This window comes from Labrus bergylta, chromosome 5 (assembly GCF_963930695.1).
Source record: "Labrus bergylta chromosome 5, fLabBer1.1, whole genome shotgun sequence".
NCBI lineage: Eukaryota > Metazoa > Chordata > Actinopteri > Labriformes > Labridae > Labrus > Labrus bergylta.
This window is the reverse complement of record NC_089199.1, coordinates 30,687,797-30,707,914: the sequence shown is the minus strand read 5'-3', so window position 1 is coordinate 30,707,914 and position 20,118 is coordinate 30,687,797. Positions and strand designations below refer to the sequence as shown.

The window sequence follows — 20,118 nt, the reverse complement described above, 5'->3', positions numbered from 1 at the left end:
TTTCATTGTGTAGTGATCTGCAATGACAATAAAGGATCCATCCATCTATAACTAACAAAGACCTTGGCCCTCCAAATCCTTCATGAATACTGAACGAGAGGTCTCGTCCTTAACTATTCAAAAATAAATTATTTTAGAATAGCAGAATTTAATGTGTTTGACTCTTTTGAGCATGTGTATTCTAAATGGTATGATGCTCCCATGTTCTCATGCTCTCATGTTGCCCCATTTTAAGACTTTGTACCAGAAGTATAGGATGTAGAATTAAAACTATTCAAACCTATCCTTTAAATCAAACATGGAAAAGAAATGAACATTAAACAAATTTGAGTGTGTGACCTGGACAAACACTTGATGAAGAGTTTTCAAGAGAAAAGCCTAAAAAATGACTTTAACATCATTTCTTTACCTGCAATCCCCTTAACTTTTCACTCTCCTGTGCCTGACTAACCTCTGCCGATGGAAAGGAAACGGTCCCACCTCCAGCTGACGGTATTCAACATCACCCCGCTCCCGTTCTAACTCTCCTCCTCCCCCCTCCCCCTTCTGCAGCAGCGACGAGGACAACAAACCTCTGCAGGGCAGCCAGACGTCGCTGGACGGCAACGTGAAGGAAAGCGACAACAGCCTGGTGGACTACGGCGAGGGCGGCGACGGCCAGTTCAACGAGGACGGCTCTTTCATCGGCCAGTACACGGTGAAGAAGGACAAGGACGAGACGGAGGGCAACGAGAGCTCTGAGGCCACCTCGCCCGTCAACGCCATCTACTCCTTGGCGTAGCGCTGTAGCAGCAACACGGGGGGGGGAGGGGGACTAGATGACACCTGCTCCGACAAATCCTGACACCACACACCTGACACACACACACACACACATGAATATATTAATATATGAAACACATTAACACAGAGTAGACGCAGCAGGACCTGTCTGGAGGCGGCGTGGGCTTTCCTCTGCTTATAAAGACCCGGGAGGAAAACAGGAGCGGAGTTAGACCACAAGCCTTTATTTTGAAGTTTCCAGCTCGATGAGAACGGCCCGTTGGGAGGTGACGCTCGGACAAAGTGGACAGTACTGGTTTCCCCTCTGTGCTCTCTGCCTGCCCTTTACCCACACAGACTTGAAGTGTGCCTTCAGGGCAGCTTTCAGCACTCGGAGGCCTCAACAAGCGTCCTTTAGAGATTTTTTTTCTTCGGTTTGTTTCTGCTCTAAAACATCTTCAAACCGCTTCTGTGCGCTCCTTCCCCCTCGAAAAAAACCCCTCTGTGTAGCATCCCCCGTTAAGACGCCACACGAGGTCCCCCCCCCGACACACACTCACACCCCGTCCTGTAACATATCAGCTTCTAATCATCAAACTCCACAGGATGCCGGCAGATATGTTTATCATATTGATATTTACGCAGTGAAAGATTTCAGTTTTTTCCACAGCTGGTAGACGAGTCATCGAGTGCTGTATTCAGTCTTGGCACGCCTTTTAGTGCCATGCAAATCTATGCACTATCACCTCCTCAACACCAGTCTTTGGTTTCAATCTGGTTTGTAAAAGTACACACTTTGGGTTTCTTTTTTTTTACCACTTGCAGGCTTAATCACATGCTTTTAATCACTTTGCCTTGTACGATGTTTTTCTTACCTCTAATCCAATGTTGTAGTGCAGATGTTAAAAAAAACAACAGAAGGCTATTTCTACCACAAGCAGCGAGCCCCCTTTTACAGTGTGTTATAACGAAGCCCCATTTATCTAAAGATGATTCTTTTTTGGAGCATGATAGCAACTTAGTGCAAGAAAAACGGGAAGGCCGCAGAGAGGAAATGTAGTTTTGTTTTGAGGAACGACAGTAGACTACGACTCGGTGGTTTCCTAGTTAGCATGCAGGCTAATGCTGCATTCATGTCAAATGGGAACAATTACAACGGGCTTCCTTTAGGAGCTGTCGGCTTTTAGAGGTTTCGTTACACGCATGAACTGGTGAGCAATACTTCTTAAAGTGTGTTTTTATACCAAATCAAGCATTGCATTGTCAATCCACAAACAAAAAAAAATCACTAACGACGGGTGAAAGAGATTTAAAAATATGTCAAGATTCATGCAAGAGTATTCTCTGGATCCAACCACAAAGTTCCCGATCCGTCTTTAGGTCCCATTTGAACAGATTTATATTAGTTCCAAGCAGAAAACTTCTGATATGATATTTCCCAAAGGACATGAATGCAGCATGAGAGGCTGGGATCCTTTAGGTGTGTTCAGAATAAAAGGTTGCCCTGGATTATTAGATTTTCCCTTAATGACATCACAAAGGGCAGTAGCCCCTCCCCCAGGTGGGTGACACTCCCACAGCTAGGTGTTTGTTCTGCCCTCTGAGTCTGCCTTCTCACTGTAAACAATAGGACATGGAGCGAGAAAAGCACCGAGTACACCCAAGCCCTTCCAGAGAGGGGGCGTGGTCAGACACAGCTCATTTACATATTTAAAGGTACAGACACAGAAACAGCCTGTTCTGAGCAGGGCTGAAATAGAGGGGTTTATATGCATGATCAAATACAGGATCAGAGTGGATTTAGAACAAGAAACTTCACACACATGTTTTGAGGAGCTCTGAGACTTATTTAAACTGGTTGAAGAGGAGGAAAATATGTGACCTTTAAAGTGGAAAAACCTCAGACAAATTCTAAAGAGCTTGTGTGCATTTGTTAGCCGTCAGGGAGCTAATAACATCAACTTCTACTGAGAGTTCTTTCTGTTCCTGTCCTTCAGAGGACAGTGAGTAGAGAAGAGAATGACATGAGGTAAAGGTACCAAAGGTTGGACTTGAACCCGGGGTTGCACACTTGGAGACCTATAGTGTCCGCACATGGGGTGCAACCTAACCGCTGGGCCCCTGGTGCCCCAAATCATGATTTTCAAGCCTTTACAGTATTTTAGTTCATATGCAATGGGAACCACGTCTAACGCTCCTGAACTCTTTAGTCTGAACACACCTCAGCACAAAGACCTCCTCTTTCCTTCCCCTGTAGTTTTAATGAATTCAATCAATTTAAAAAATAAATAAAAGACCACATAGAAACCTTGAATTAAAGTTTGAGAAAAGATTCACAGCATGAAAATATAAACATTGAATTCACAGCCACCTTTGGAGAGAAAAAAAAAGCGTGTCAGCTTACCTTTTCGTTTCTTTAGCAGAGAAAGAAAAAGAAGAAATCAGTTTGAGTACCAGAACAAGATGGTAGAAGTCACATGTTGTCATGACGTCGCTCTGTTGAGCAGACTGATGGACTGTCGGTGATGATGCTTGAACGTCTTTATTCAGTTTGATACTTAACGTTCACCGAGTGCTCGAACTCAAACTGTTACCTAACGGCACTATGAAACCCTGAATCAACATAGATCTTTACTGCGGTCAGCAGCTGCAGCTCACATTGTATTTTACATATTTATTTTATATTTCTATTTATGACATCATGTGGATAGTATTAATATATTAGTCTTTAATTTAATTATTGTTATGAACACATTTTTGATCATCGTCAAACAGCCAAAATCAAAGATGTGTCGTCATGAGAAGCGTTCAACTCTTCAGTATGTCCCACATGTTTTCTGTAAACAAAACAACAACAACATGTCAGCGTCCAGTGAAAGATGATCTGTGTATCGTGCTGCTCTCCTCCTACTCATGATGTATTAACGCTCATCTGTGTTATTCAGATTTATGTAACATAACTCCTCCAGCACACAGGAACTTCATATCTGTACTTGTTATTTATTTGACTCATGTTCTGTACGTGTAAGTCCTGAAACAAAATCTCTTATCCTTGTAAATATTTAAAGGTTGATTCCCCCAGAGTAAAAAAAAATAAAAAATGCTTTATCCGGAAATAAAAGGAAATAAAAAAGTGACAATTCTGTCTGGACGGTTCAGTCCGTCAGCTAGCTTTGACTAACATTTGCACTCTGAAGAAGAAACAAGAATCACCCCCTCACTCCGTGTCGCCCCTTTTCTCTTTGACTTTTGTTGAATCTGGTTCTGACTGTGGCGAGTCGATCGCTCCCTCGTTTGATGATGGTTTGGATTCTATATTGTGAGAGAGGAATACGTTAGATTGTCTATGATGTAAATAAGATGTAAGTGCTCCTGCAGTTGTAGCTACGTCGAACTCAAGCTGCTATAGTATAGGCCGAAGAATCGAGCGTTTTCTGAGATATTTGAACAAACCCCCTCCCCCTCCCCCCCTTTCAAGTGTCTACATCTTTCTGAGACCACCGCATACACTCCCATAACTCTTCCCATAATGCCTTTCAGCTAACAGGCCTGCGATGCTGGAGTATAGCTCCTCCCATTTCAGGGGAATAAAGGTGGACGTGACATCATTTTAGACTAAATTTAAGAAGCTGACATCAACCTGACTTTTGGTTAGTCAGTTGCCTTCACTTTCTTAGAGGTCATGTGACCATATTTATATTTTTGACAGGCTTGTTACATCTTTATCTTGCTTGACGCGTTGCTGCGATAGCATCTCGTCAGTCACACAGATATCCACTTCCTGCTTCACCATCCATTTAACTCTGAAAGAGGCAGTGCAAATATATTCATCTCTTATTTAAATCCTGTTTAAAGTTTCACACAGGAACTTCAAAGTTCAGAAGGGTCACATGTAAGTGAGCCTCCTTCCTATGACCATATTTGGACAAAGGTCAGCTGCAGTTTTTGTCTCAATTTGCAGGAACACTTGAAATAGTGCTGACTCTGCAAAACCTGAAGAAGGCCCCTGACATGGGAGGTAGCATATACGCACATCCAGAAAATGCATTCAAATAAAATCTGATTCACAGATTATTCTCCAATTTCCCATCCTCTCTGCCCTCTAATCCCCTCGTCTAAAATCCTGCGTTCCCCTTCTCTCCTTCTGCAGAAACTCAAAGCAATATCCTGAGTTTGAATCAGCTGGCTGTTTTGTTTCTCTGTCGTCATTTGTTTCTCAGTATGTTCACTCTTGCACCTAGCACAGAAACCTCAACAAAAAAAACAACAGAAAAACGGTGCTGACATAGAAGAAAACAGGAAGAAAAAAAAAATCAAAAACTGGATTGGGAGTAAAAGTCTGAACTTTCTCACAGAACTCACTGGAAGTTTTTTTTTCTCCTGGATTTGGTCTGGAAACCTGCACCCTGCTCTTCCCACATGGCCTTTCTCTTTCCCCTTCAAGTGGATCACAGCAGGGGGGGATATTGTAAACTGGCTATATTACAAAGAAAAGAGAATTATGCATACTTGCTGAAACTCAGTGCTTTTTTTTTTTCTTGTCCTTTTTGTTTTGTGCACGATAAATTGAAGGTGCACACGGAGCTGAGCGTCTCTTCTTACTGTCTGCGTCACCTCAGCTCACCTTTCATGGAGGAAAAGAAAAAGAAACTGTCAGCTTCTCGTGTGTCTCATTTTCAAAATGCTGCAATGTCTTAGAATTTGACCGGTGCACATATGAGATTTGCGACTGGATTTTTAAAAAATGATTGATCACATGCTGTTTGGCTTTTTGTATGACTTCTCATGTTAGCATCTTCTTGTTTTTACCATGTGTATCAGAGCAGCTCGTCAAAGTCTCGCTTCGACACGCAAAAATAACAGCTTTTGTAAGGTACATACTCAACAGAAAATGGCATAAATATATTCACCATGTATGCGTGTATGATGAGATGTTGCAACTTCTGCTAGCGACGCCTTCTTTATAGTAAAGCTATCTCCTTTTCTCTACCTCCTGACGCCTGGTGCTTCTGTTCATCTCTGAGCTTTTGTCTCGTTTTTAAAGCAACATTTCATTTTCATTGCAAAGATCAGAATCAGAATCAGCTTTATTGGTCATGTATGCTGAGACACACACCACAAGGAATTTGTCTTTGGTAACTGTGCTCTCAATGTACAAAAGTTATAACATTAAAGATAAAGATAATAAAAGCAAAAACACTAATAAGGCTAAATAAGTCAAGGATAAATCCAACTTTTCTTTACTTATTTTTTATTGGATGAAATTACCATTACAGAGTCATGAACATCAAATGCATGGACAGACATGTTTAATATGTTGTAGACATCTACACGTCTTTTTATCAACAATAAGGACAACTATAAACATTGAACATAATTATAACTGTACAACACAAACATCCATCAATCAATCAACTAAACCACTTTTACTGTTCAGGGTTTTTTCAAATCTGTAGTTTTAAACTATAAAAGGAGGGTTATTTGTTCAGCCATTTAGTTTTATGAATTTAATATTTTGCCCACATAAAAAAACAGATTAATTAATATTTATTTGCTGATAAATTGGACTTGAAAATTAATTAAAAAGTCAATTCTTGTTGGATTTATATTTTTTCCAAGTTTCCTCAAAGGTATTTTTCTAAATCAAACAAAAAAAGCAGTGTCATGAAAACTGCAAAAGAAGGTGTTCAATAGTTTTTAGTTTTAAAAGGTTCATCTTTTGAAAACAGGAAGGAAATGTTTACAAACACACATTTAGTATTAGTTGTCACAGGATTGTATTTATGTAATATTTTAAATAGAAATTACTTCATTTTATTTGTAATTATATATTTAAACAGGAAAGTAAGGAGCCCCTGAAGTCCTAAAAAGTAAAAGAAAAAAAGAAAATGTATATATTGTGCGCACAAGTTTTTATTTATTTTTTATTTTTTTACTTTTTTGGACTTCAGGGGCTCCGTAGTAAAGAGAAATGAATTCTGCGTTTTTTATTTAATTTATTAAGGTCCATCTATTTTTACAAAACCTGTCATATTTCTCCGACGTCACTTCCTGCCACTTTATCCTGGCGGGACGTTACTGCTGCTGATTGATGCTCACCTGAAAGTAGACCGAATAATTAATACGTTTCTATCTTCGGACAACTTCCGGGTTCACCTGAGGGAGATTTTCTTCAGTGGAGAGGATGAAAACAACTCTTCATGAGGTGAGTAACAAACAGTTAGATTTAAAAGAGGACTCGAGCTAACGGTCAAACCTCAGACTGTAAATATGAAGTTTAAATCTCGTGGACGAGGACGTCATGTTTCGGTTTGTCACGTTTTCATCTGGAAAGAAACCCGAGATTTTATAATAATTCATTAAAACATGACAGATGTGTTTAGCTGTGAGATGAGTCTCAACACTTGTAGTTTTACAAGTAAATTGTTTAATTTAAATATAGGCTTACCTGCGTTCTCCCACTTTCTCGCGAGACTTCTTTCATAAAACATCTGCTTTTATATTGTAAAGTCATGAAAGGTTTACAGAGGTACTCCAAAACCGACTATTACAGGTAAAGATATCCAGATATGATGCAGAAGAAATGTTTAAAGGGCCTGTCAAAGAGTGTTTTTGAACTTTTCATCACTTTTTCTCTCATTGTTCACCACAAAGCAAAAGTAACAGTTAGAAGCAAAAGGTAGCCCGCTGCTCTTACAATTATTGTACAAATATTTTAGAGGTGAGCGACTTAATATGTGAAATATTTAGGGACACGTACCAAAGCTATGGTACCAAACTACAGCACGTTGTGCCATTATCTGGACCCCTACTAAAGTGAGCACTTCTAATTCCAGGGTCCGGTCCATACATGTTAACATAACATAAAAGTCTCCAAAGATGTAACACATCACCTCTAACACTGCTCAGGAATGAGGAGACGTAAAGGCATGTAGGTGTTTCAGTCTGAAGTCTGTCAACATTAAAAAGATCAGATCTGCTCCTCTTCTGAGCTTTATGTTGACTTCATAACAATCTCTACTCCTTTAAGTCGAGCAGCAGAAGAGTGTCAGTGTGTAAAAACAAAAGGCTCATTTATTAGCTGAACTAAATCTGCAGGAGTTTTCCATGTCACTGATTACAACAGAGGCCGATTAGGACGGGACCCTTAAAACATTTAGGGACTAATTCAGAGTATACTCACTTCTTCAGGCTCCACTTTGCATCAGCAGACCATTCAAAATATTAACAACAGAATATGAAGAAGATACATTAGAGGGATTCAAATAGTTCAGTCGTAATTTGAGGTCACTGATGGCGTTTATGTTTTATTAAAGGAGAAAATAACAAATATGCTAATGTCACGACTTAATGGTTAGGCTTAGAAATCAGTTTTTTTTAAATGTTCCCACCACTCCGCTGTTTTAGTAACACCACTGGGAACAAAACTAATCAAACATCTCTGTATATTCATTTCAAATCATTTAGTTAACTCCTCCCCTGCTCTGTGTAAGATGATGTGAGGTTTCCAAACGATATCCAGCAGTCTGCGCTGACGATCGATCTCTTCCTCGTACTCCACGATAGTTCTTTTAAAAACTACAAAAATGTCTTCCGCAGCAGCCGTTAGTCGCTGGTTGATAAACTCTCTCAGACTCTCAGCTGAACACGTTGTTGTGGTTTTATTAAACTTTAAAAAAAGATGAACTAGGACAACAGGAAAGTCTGAGAGGAAATGTAGCTGCGTTCAAATCTGGTGCTCGCGCTGTTTCCTTCCGCTGTGTGTCACACTATAAAGTATCCTACCGACGGTGGAGGTGCGGCAGCCTTTTGTTCCGCTTTCTGTGGATTTATTTAGTTCAAAACATGTTTTTATTATCAGAAACAAGACGTAAAAAACTTCTCTTTATTCAACAAACTAGATTATATTGTACAGTGAGTTACTATGGTTACAGATAGACAGAAAGTGTGTTATTAAGGTTAGCCTACAGGGACAGTGACTTACAGAGATACTTTATTGATACCGAGGGAAATTCTATAATTACTAAAGTTACACAGGGACAGACTGTTACCATGGTAACATGAACAGTGGTTTACTAAGGGTACAGGGACAGTGAGTTACTATGGTTACAGGGACTGTTACTATGGTAACTGGGACATGCTGTGTCTGTCTGGAATATGCTCCAATCTGATTTTTTTTCTCCACAATGAAACTAAAATAATGATATGAATTATATACTGAACTAAAGTCTATATTTACTGTGTCATCCAAAACTTCAGGTCGGCTTCATGAATTAAATCATGAGGAATTAACTTTTCCTCGATGGGACCTGGAGCCTGATGAACATCTGAAAACAAACGAGTCAAGAGGACAAAAACATAAACATCAGAAAATAACACCAACTTCATGTTTGAGTCAAATGAAGTTTAATTTCAAAGAAGATTAATGTACAGCCTTAATAAAATCCAGACTGTGATATTTAATAAACAGAAGTGGTTGATGTTATTTAATGCAACATGGCTGTCGTATAAGAGGCGGATTGGAAGCAGTGAAACTTTGTGTTGACATGGTGTCAGTTATTTAAAAAGTAAATCACTTGTAGAATATAGAGACATTATTTGAGTGAATTATCAAGAGTAACACACATGAACAACATGACAGAAAGATCACTGTGTCTGGCTTTACACCAAGAGCAGAAACACCAGCCCATCTTAAAACACGGGGTTAATTAGATCAGACGAGGAACTCGTAGAGAATGTGTTGAAGAAATGTGGAGAACATGTTCCCTCTAAAGTGAAGAAGAGTCCAAGTATTCAGTTACAAACTACAGAGAGACTCAAAGAAAGCTCAACTTCCTTCACACTTCACTTCATTACAGAAGTCCAGTCAAAGATTCTTTTTCTGCCTTTGAATCGCTCCACACTCCTGTCCACTAGGGGGCAGTGATTACAAAAAGAGACATTAAACTTGAACATGAAATATAAAAACATAAGAACAAATAAAAGAGCTGGCATCATCTATCTTTCTTTGTGTTTCCTGACACAGAAATAATCTCTTCAGATCGATCAGTCTGGGAGGAAACTGTGGAAACAGTGACACCTGCTGGCAGAAAGCAGTGATAGCAGCAACAGAACCTAAACATGAATTATTATTTAAATAAAACCCTCCACAGATTGAATTTATTTCTATTTAAAATCCTGAGATAATAAAAACAGAAGGTTCAAACATCAAAGTGTAATAAACATCAGAAGTTCAAAATAAAGATAGTTTGATAACGTGTCCGTTGTTACCCTGACATGATGAATGAATATCAATGATTGAGTCTGCATGTTATTCAGCTCTTTTTATATCATCTCATATTACATCAAATATTCAGGTGCTGACTCTGCACCTGGATCCAGACATCCTGTTTGTAGTTCTTTTAAAAACTCAGTGAAGCCTCCTCTTTGTTTTGATCCAACAAAGAGACGACTGATTTATTATCAGACGACCAACGACTCGTGGTTAAAAGCAGAACTTCACACTTTAACTTGCACAGCTGGAATCAACTTCTACTGTTATCTGTGAATATGAGTCAATGAATAACCTGCACCACTACACATGTCCACAGGGTGGCGCTGCAACAGAAACATTTATATACAAATCAAAGAGTTCATCTTCGGTCGTTGAGTCATGAAGCAGTTTAAATTCAGAACATGAGAATAGAAAAATGTCCGAGGTCATGGTCCTGTGTGTGACGGTGGAGCTGATCTCAGAGCAGCTCAGACTGCAGCACTGAGAGTCATCTGCACTGTGATTGGTCCGTCAGTCTCCCAGTAACACAGCCCAGTTAAAGACTCACCAACACACCAGCTGCTGCTTCCAGCTCTGTGATCAGCAGGATCCTCTCTTTAAAGACTCACCACCTCCACCTGTTGATATAAAAAGACATAAATGAGAGATTAGACTCTGAGAGAGACTTCATGATGATTCTTTATATTATTCATGATAAACACGGACGGGGCTCGCTCCAAGCTATATAACAGAGCTACTGACACCATATGAGCCAGCCCGCAGTCTTAGATCCTCAGGTGGGGGCCTCCTGGTCGTTCCAAAGTCGAGACTTAAAACTAAAGGTGACCGGGCCTTTTCAGTCAGGGCCCCTCGACTTTGGAACGACCTCCCTGAGGAGATAAGACTCGCAGACTCCCTCAATTCTTTTAAATCCCTTCTTAAAACGTACTTTTACAGACTTGTTTTTATGTGATGTCGTCTTCTTAATGTCTTTTCTTACTGGTTTTACTATTTTTATCTTCTTTTACTTCTTACTGTCTTTTATTTATGCTCTTATCTTAACTCCTCTTGTGTTTTAACTTAATGATCTTACTTACTTTGTCTATTTATGTTTTATATTTATATATACTTTTTATTATTATTAATATTATAGTTTTTATTTATCCTTTAACCACTTGTTTCTATTTCTTTTTCTGCTCTTACCTTCTTATTGCTGTTATCTTTTGATTTGCTTTTAGCTCTTTTAGTTTCTTACATCTTTTTAAATCTTTGCTCCTCTTGGTCTCAGCTCGTGTTGTTGGGTTCTTGTGTTGCCTAGGTTCTTATGATGGTTCTTATGATGGTTCTTATGATGGTTCTTGTGTTGCCTGGGTTCTTATGATGGTTCTTGTGATGGTTCTTGTGTTGCCTGGGTTCTTATGATGGTTCTTGTGTTGCCTGGGTTCTTATGATGGTTCTTATGATGGTACTTATGATGGTTCTTATGATGGTTCTTGTGATGGTTCTTGTGTTGCCTAGGTTCTTATGATGGTTCTTATGATGGTTCTTATGATGGTTCTTGTGTTGCCTGGGTTCTTATGATGGTTCTTGTGATGGTTCTTGTGTTGCCTGGGTTCTTATGATGGTTCTTGTGTTGCCTGGGTTCTTATGATGGTTCTTATGATGGTTCTTGTGATGGTTCTTGTGTTGCCTGGGTTCTTATGATGGTTCTTATGATGGTTCTTGTGATGGTTCTTGTGATGGTTCTTGTGATGGTTCTTGTGATGGTCGGGTTCTATATGTCTGTTGGGTATCGTGCACTTTGGGTTCTTTTCTGTTGAATTGTATTTAATTATTTTTAGTATTTTACATTTGTTATGTTCTTGTTGTTGTTTATGTTCTTCTTTGTTTGCTTTAGTTTGTTCTTGTTTTTGCTGTTTGTCAAAGCACTTTGTAAACCTGTGTTTTTAAAAGCTGCTATATAAATAAAGTTATTATTATTATTCTGATCATATAATATCATCGTTATCATGATTATTCTGATTATCAGTGATACAGAACATCCAGTATGAAGAGCAGCAGGGACTTCAGTCCTGCTCAGAAGTGAAGTGGGCGTGGAAAGTAGCACGCCACCTTTCAGCTCTCGTGGTCACGTGTTGGTGACTTGAAGCTTAAAGGGACAGAGAGTCCTTGAAGGCATCATCGTGTCAGAGACCGTTGAGTGATGTGTTTACAGAGAGTCCTTGAAGGCATCATCATCATGTCACAGACAGTTGAGTGATGGGTTTACTGAGAGTCCTTGAAGGCATCATCATCATGTCACAGACAGTTGAGTGATGGGTTTACTGAGAGTCCTTGAAGGCATCATCATCATGTCACAGACAGTTGAGTGATGGGTTTACTGAGAGTCCTTGAAGGCATCATCGTGTCAGAGACAGTTGAGTGATGTGTTTACTGAGAGTCCTTGAAGGCATCATCATGTCACAGACAGTTGAGTGATGTGTTTACTGAGAGTCCTTGAAGGCATCATCATCATGTCACAGACAGTTGAGTGATGTGTTTACTGAGAGTCCTTGAAGGCATCATCATCATGTCAGAGACAGTTGAGTGATGTGTTTACTGAGAGTCCTTGAAGGCATCATCATCATGTTAGAGACAGTTGAGTGATGTGTTTACTGAGAGTCCTTGAAGGCATCATCATCATGTCACAGACAGTTGAGTGATGTGTTTACTGAGAGTCCTTGAAGGCATCATCATCACGTCACAGACAGTTGAGTGATGTGTTTACTGAGAGTCCTTGAAGGCATCATCATCACGTCACAGACAGTTGAGTGATGTGTTTACTGAGAGTCCTTGAAGGCATCATCATCACGTCAGAGACAGTTGAGTGATGTGTTTACTGAGAGTCCTTGAAGGCATCATCATCATGTCACAGACAGTTGAGTGATGTGTTTACTGAGAGTCCTTGAAGGCATCATCATCATGTCACAGACAGTTGAGTGATGTGTTTACTGAGAGTCCTTGAAGGCATCATCATCATGTCACAGACAGTTGAGTGATGTGTTTACTGAGAGTCCTTGAAGGCATCATCATCATGTCACAGACAGTTGAGTGATGTGTTTACTGAGAGTCCTTGAAGGCATCATCATCATGTCACAGACAGTTGAGTGATGTGTTTACTGTTGATTCATGTAAACTGTGTTTAAATCTAGCAGCAGCAGTTTCTGATTTTCTCTGCCTTTTGGGACAGAAATAACAGCAGACATTAAACACACCTTAAAGAGTTATTTCCACCTGGATGAACTGCAGTGTCTCACAGGTGTGCTGTGTGTAATCTGTCCCTGTGTGTGTTACGAGCCTTGTGGAAGAACAATGTGAACCTGTCTGTGTCTGTGCATCTCACCATCTTACTAATGGAGCCTTTAAATAGCATGGACATACTGCACCATGACTTTAGAGCAGGTTTTTGTTGGTCCATGGTGCAGCTGCTTTCTGCCCCCTGAGACAGCAACGCCCCACCAACACACCTGAGCACAGGTCATGTTAAGACCTAAACACACTCAGGGGAAAGAGGAAGTGCTGATTCAACGTTTACTGATGTAAAGGTTCAAGTGATTTATCTCAAGTGTCCTCACAGGGAAATGAAAAAGTGTCCCTCTGAAGAACATTTCTTTGTTTGGTGCAAAGTTAACAGAACTTCACGTCATATTTCAGAGATCATTAAACTGAATTTATTCTGACTTCAAATAACAGAAAAATAACAAACATTAACTTTGCTCTAATCAGTTTGATGAAGAATGTCTAACTGCTCTCAATCTGAATGGCTACTCCTCATGTCTCTTATTTTTCGTCGCTTGAACCGGAAGTCGTTCTGTGCCGCCATGTTGATGGACGTCTCAGGTCTCTTATTTTCAGCACAAAGGATCGAGGAAACTTGAGACCAGCCTTCCAGGAAGTCTTTTTACAGACAGACACGCCCCCTTATCAAATATCACTAACTGACTGAATCAGACTTCAGTGAAACTTCTCAACATTAGCAGAGTTTAATAAGGGAGAAAAGATGGACATTGAAAAGACGCTAAACAGACACAGCAGACATTTAAGTGTCTGTAAACATCTGTCAGTTTGTAAAGAGTCGGTCTGTGATGAGCTGGAATTAAAAAAGTGTTTGACATGAAGATTAACAAAGAACCTGTTTGAAACCTGAAGTAAATTTGGACTTCACACCAACTTTATACGCTGGTTGAAAGCTATGAACAAGCAGCCTAATGCCAGAGTTAGAGTTAATGGAGTAATGTAAATGTATTTTTAAGATCTCTAAAGGTACCAGACGAGGGAATCCATTGTCACCAATGATGTTCGTACTATCTATTGAACCGCTGGCAGAATATATATTAAGGTAGAACACCTGAGCTGGTGGGGGAAGTCATTTAAGGATACCTTTCTGATAGAAAAGGACAGCTGTCATTAAAAGTAACACATGAACACCAAGATTCCTTCAAGTGTTTGTGTCGGCGTGTCTGCGTGTTTACAAACTACTCGCCGTTATATTGTATAGTTTCTGCTTATAATATGTCTACACTCATGAGATGAGATGAGATGAGATGAGATGAGATTCAACTTCATTGTATACAAGTATAGAGTAACGAAATGAGGTTTGGCATCTCACCAGAAGTGCAAATAAGCAGAAAGTGCAAAAGTCTGTGCTATGTACAGTAATTGAGTGCAAGAGTCTGTGCTATGTACAGTAGTTCTGTGCTATGTACAGTAATTGCAAAATTTACAGATGTAGACAAAAAAAGTGAATTATTAGGTAAATCTGGATGGCTGGGTTAATGGGATGCAATAAATATAAATAAATGCTATAAATAAGTAATGCTACAAAATAAGTGTGTTCTTAGGATTATAATATACAGATTAAGATGCAGTGAGCATGCTATACTAATAATATACAGATTAAGGTGCAGTGAGCATGCTATACTAATAATATACAGAATAAGATGCAGTGAGCATGCTATACTAATAATATACAGATTAAGGTGCAGTGAGCATGCTATACTAATAATATACAGAATAAGATGCAGTGAGCATGCTATACTAATAATATACAGATTAAGGTGCAGTGAGCATGCTATACTAATAATATACAGATTAAGATGCAGTGAGCATGTTATACAAGTTTACAGATAATTTAAAGAATATGAACATACTATAATACAATAATACAGATGGATGAGAGATGTGTGTGTGTGACCAGGAGGAGTGGTGGGTGTGAGGTGATATGGAGGGGAAAGGGGGGTCAGCAGGGTGCAGAGAGAGAGAGGGAGAGAGAGAGAGAGAGAGAGAGAGAGAGACAGAGTTCAGAGTTCGGGGTGTGAGGTGATATGGAGGGGAAAGGGGGGTCAGCAGGGTGCGGAGAGAGAGAGGGAGAGAGAGAGAGAGACAGAGTTCAGAGTTCGGGGGGTAGAGTTCAGTAGAGAAACAGCTCTGGGGAAAAAGCTGTTCCTCAGTCTGCTGGTTCTGGTCCGGAGGCTTCTGAAGCGCCTGCCGGAGGGCAGGAGGGTAAACAGTCTGTGGGCAGGGTGGGAGGAGTCTTTAAGGATGCCATGAGCTCGCCGCAGACAGCGTGTTCTTTGGACATCCTCAATGGCAGGAAGTGGACACCTTGTGATGCGCTGGGCGGTTTTTACCACCCGCTGTAGCGCCTTACGGTCTGCGACAGAGCAGTTTCCGTACCAGACTGAGACACTGCTGGTCAGGATGCTCTCGATCACACAGCGGTAGAAGTTCGTCAGTACAGCTGAAGACAGGTGGTGTCTCTTCAGTGTCCTCAGGAAAAAGAGGCGTTGATGAGCCTTCTTGACCAGACTGGAGGTGTTAGTGGACCAGGAGAGGTCCTCTGTGATGTGAGTCCCCAGGAACTTGAAGCTGGAGACACGTTCAACAGCCATCCCGTTGATGTGAATGGGGTTGTGCGTGCTTCCTCTTTCTCTCCTGAAGTCCACGATGATCTCCTTCGTCTTGCTGGTGTTGAGGAGCAGGTTGTTGTCAGCACACCAGGCGGCCAGATGCTGTACCTCCTCCCTGTAGGCTGTGTCATCGTTGTTGCTGATGAGGCCAATCACCGCTGTATCGTCCGCAAACTTGATGATGGTGTTGGATCCATGTACAGGTCTGCAGTCGTGGGTGAAGAGGGAGTAGAGGAATGGGCTCAGCACACAGCCCTGTGGTACGCCTGTGTTGAGTGTGATGGTGGTGGAGCAGGTGTGTCCTGACCTAACATACTGGGGTCTGTTGGTCAGAAAATCCATTATCCAGTAACGGAGGGAGGAGCTGAAGCCCAGGTCTCCGAGTTTAGTGTTCAACTTGGAGGGGATGACAGAGTTGAATGCTGAGCTAAAATCAACAAACAGCATTCGTGCGTATGTGTTGTTATTGTCCAGATGAGTGAGCACAGAGTGCAGCGCAGTGGAGACTGCATCCTCTGTACTCCTATTGCTGCGGTAGGCAAACTGGAATGGGTCCAGTGTGGGTGGGAGGCAGTTTTTCAGGTGTGCTAGGACCAGTCGCTCAAAGCACTTCATTATGATGGGTGTGAGTGCCACAGGGCGGTAGTCGTTCAGGCCTGTCGGGCTGGAGTGTTTCGGCACTGGGACAATGGAGGTGGCTTTGAAGCATGCTGGCACAGCTGCTTGGGCGAGGGACAGGTTGAAGATGTCCGTAAAAACCCCAGTGAGCTGCTCCGCACATGCCCTAAGCACGCGCCCGTGGGTGCCGTCTGGACCAGCAGCCTTTCGAGTGTTGATCCGGCTCAGTGCAGCGTGGACGTCTGTGGAGGTGAGTGAGAGGGGCTAGTTGTCTGCAGGAGGTCTGGTCGTGGTCTGTGTCTCTCTGTTGTCTCTATCGAAACGAGCATAAAAGTGATTTAGCTCGTTCAGGAAGGAGACATCTGTGGTTATCGGGGTGGAGTTTCTGGGTTTATAGTCACTGATGGCCTGGATGCCCTGCCACATGCGTCTGGGGTCGGAGTTGGAGAAGTGTTCCTCTACCTTCAGCTTGTAGCAGTGCTTGGCCTTGATGATGCCCCTCCTCAGGTTTGCCCTGGATACGCTGTAGGCCATTGCATCATCTGATCTGAAGGCGGTGTTGCGGGCCTTCAGCAGGAGACGCACCTCCTTGTTCATCCATGGCTTCTGATTTGGGTACGTGGTGATCTGCTTCCATGTTGTAACACTGTCGATGGTGGTATTGATATAATCCAGCACAGAAGAAGTGTAGGTGTCAATGTCTGTGTGAGAGCCCAAGGTAGCCTGAGAAGCAAACATACTCCAGTCTGTGTGATGGAACTTGTCCTGAAGTACAGAGTCTGTCCCCGCTGGCCACACTTTAATCGTTGTCACTGATGGCTTCACACGTTGGATGAATGGGGAGTACTTGGGGATGAGGAACAAAGAAAGGTGGTCTGACTGTCCCAGGTGGGGGAGGGGGGTCGTGGTGTAGGCCCCTGCGATGTTTGTGTAAACATGGTCCAAAGTTTTGTTTCCTCTTGTATTGCAGGAAACATGCTGGTGAAATTTAGGGAGCACTGTCTTTAAGTTTAAAATCACCTGCAACTATAAATGCAGCCTCCGGGTGAGCACTCATGCACTTTAACTTGTGTCAATACTGTCCATTTACAACTCTGTTTTTGCACATTTACATTCAATCTTCCATATCTAATCTTCCTATTTAAGACTAGTAATGCTTAGTTAAATCCTGGTTGTATATATTCACAGTCTTAGTTTTGATATTTTTAGTACTTATTTACTTTGTATTTAATATTATATTGTGTTTAGATTTGCTAACATTGTGTTTTTTACTCATATATAATGCCACAATTTCCCAGTTTGGGATCAATAAAGTAATTCTATTCTATTCTATTATATTTACACACATTTCTAAGTAAAAGAACAAGTTGATAAATTCCACTCTTTGTGTGGGAATGTTCTTCCTCATTACGCACAGATCCGTGCTCACACACTGTTGATAGATGAGCCCCCTGGACTTTTCTCCTTTCTTCTAGGTCAGTGGTTCTCAAACTTTTTAGACTGCGTACCACCTCCGAAAATATTTGGCTCTCCAAGAACCACCATTATGGTAGACGTTAAAAAACACTGTAGGCCTATTTCTACACACATTTCATGCAAGAGGCAAATTAATTCATAAAAAGAATATTATTTATTATTGACTGCTGGCAGCCACACTGTAGGCCTAATAAGGGCTAGTGCTAGAACTGGCACACACAAAAGTGCAGAACAATAAAAATGACAACTTTATACTAACAACCTGTTTGGAAATATTTAGTCTCCAGTGTTTCCCACACTAACACGATACCTGGGCCCAAGTATATTTCCAACCTGTTCTCAATTAATTTTTCATTAATTCATAAAATTGCTGCGTGCCTGAGAGAGCGAGAGAGAGCGGGGGAGAGAGAGAGAGCGGGGGAGAGAGAGAGAGAGAGCGGGGGAGAGAGAGAGAGAGCTCGTGAGAGTGCAGGCGCCGATCTGCAGGCTCCGTGCAAACAGCGCCGCTTTATTATAGCCTAAGTCTCTGCGTTCAACATAGCAAAACTGCCTTTTTAAAAAAAATCCCTCTCGACTCCTACGGAGTGTTAAGACATCAAAAGAGAGCAGAATCACATCAGCTTCAGAGCTCCAGAGAGAGAGATAGAGGGAGGGGGAGCGATAAGGTCCGCTGTCCGTACATGCATCAAAACTGAAGCTTCTCCTGGCTCCGTTTTAAAAATGTTAATGTACAGCTGCTTGCTGCCGATTGTGTGCTGAACTCCAATAAAGAACAGAATATCTGTTAATGTAGACCTACAGCTGCTTGCTGTTGATTCAGGACTGAACTATAACAGAATATCTGTTAATGTAGACCTACAGCTGCTTGCTGTTGATTCAGGACTGAACTATAACAGAATATCGAGTGGAACTTTTCAAAACGCGGGGCGTACTCCTGTTGTTGTTTATGTCTGTGCGCAAACATAAATTGAGCAGATTAAAGTTGTTTGTTGCAAAAACTAGATTAATTTAGAGGGGAAAACACATTTGATATAAATACAACCCAATAGATACAAGACAGATAAGATAAGAGGACGACAAAAAAAAATTGTCATTTTATGCTGAACGGGTTTGTTTTTTATATTGTGGAGATTTCTTTGCATACCACCACAGAGAGCCCGCGTACCACCGGTGGTACCATAGATTGAGAACCACTGTTCTAGGTGTATTTTTCAGCACTTTTGTAGTAATTTGTTTGTATATTTAGTCACTTCTAACTTCTCATCTGCCTTGGTATGATGTTTACATTTTGATGATTAACGTTCTTTGTTTAAATGTGTAACCTTTTTACTAAACCATGTGACTACTACTGATCATGTGACTGGCTGGAAACCGTTAACGGAAGTAGCTTGGCTGCCATTTTGTACCTGCCCTGATGAAGGCCTGTATGGCTGAAACATGTTTTTATGAATCTGTAGCCCTGATGAATTAAAGGCTTTTTATGCTGAACCCTCTGAGTGCCTCAGACTTCTTCAAAAACTTCTAAGTTGGATCCCCGCACGGAAGAGCACCAGAGGAACTAATTACCAAAATAATTTACAACACCCATGCAGCACTCCATGCATCTGCTTTTTGACTGGAAATATTGTATTTTCAAATTCCAAACATTTCAAGGTTTTTAATGACTGTACGAATCCTGAACTGTGTTTAGTGAAACCCTGTAGAGACCAGGATGGACTAAACCCAACCCTGTACTCACCTCAGAGTCTCCAGTCTGTAGTCCGGATTCTCCTGAAGGTCACACAGCAGCTTCACTCCTGAATCCTGCAGCTTGTTGTCTCTCAGGTCCAGCTCTCTCAGATGGAAGGGGTTGGACTTCAGAGCTGAGGCCAGAGAAGAACAGCTGATCTCTGACAAACTGCAGTAACTCAATCTGAATAAAGAATAAAAGATGTGAATAAAGAGAATGATCAATCAGATGATAACATAACAACATAACTAGGTCCAATAAGTGAGTGTGTCCCTAAAATAAGTAGAGAGACTTTGTCATTCTGTTATTGTGTGTGTGTGTGTGTGTGTGTG

General features: G+C 41.1%; 2 protein-coding genes across 2 annotated transcripts in view; one reads left to right on the top strand and one right to left on the bottom strand.

The window, feature by feature from the left end:
- Positions 1 to 502: 502 nt before the first annotated feature.
- LOC136179282 (neurofascin-like) lies at positions 503 to 1,917 on the top strand (the record flags this gene model as incomplete). The annotated part of the gene is made up of 1 exon (XM_065955363.1): positions 503 to 1,917. A coding segment is annotated over one exon (279 nt), but the record flags the coding sequence as incomplete, so codon positions are not given.
- Positions 1,918 to 9,145: 7,228 nt separating this feature from the next.
- LOC136179281 (NLR family CARD domain-containing protein 3-like) overlaps positions 9,146 to 20,118 on the bottom strand; it is a 24,938-nt gene continuing 13,965 nt past the window's right edge. The window contains exons 6-7 of the mRNA XM_065955362.1: positions 19,796 to 19,969; positions 9,146 to 10,653 (exon numbers count right to left, since the gene is read on the bottom strand). Coding sequence (XP_065811434.1) covers positions 10,641 to 10,653; positions 19,796 to 19,969 — 187 coding nt within the window. The 3' untranslated portion in view covers positions 9,146 to 10,640. The remainder of the gene's footprint in view (positions 10,654 to 19,795; positions 19,970 to 20,118) is intronic.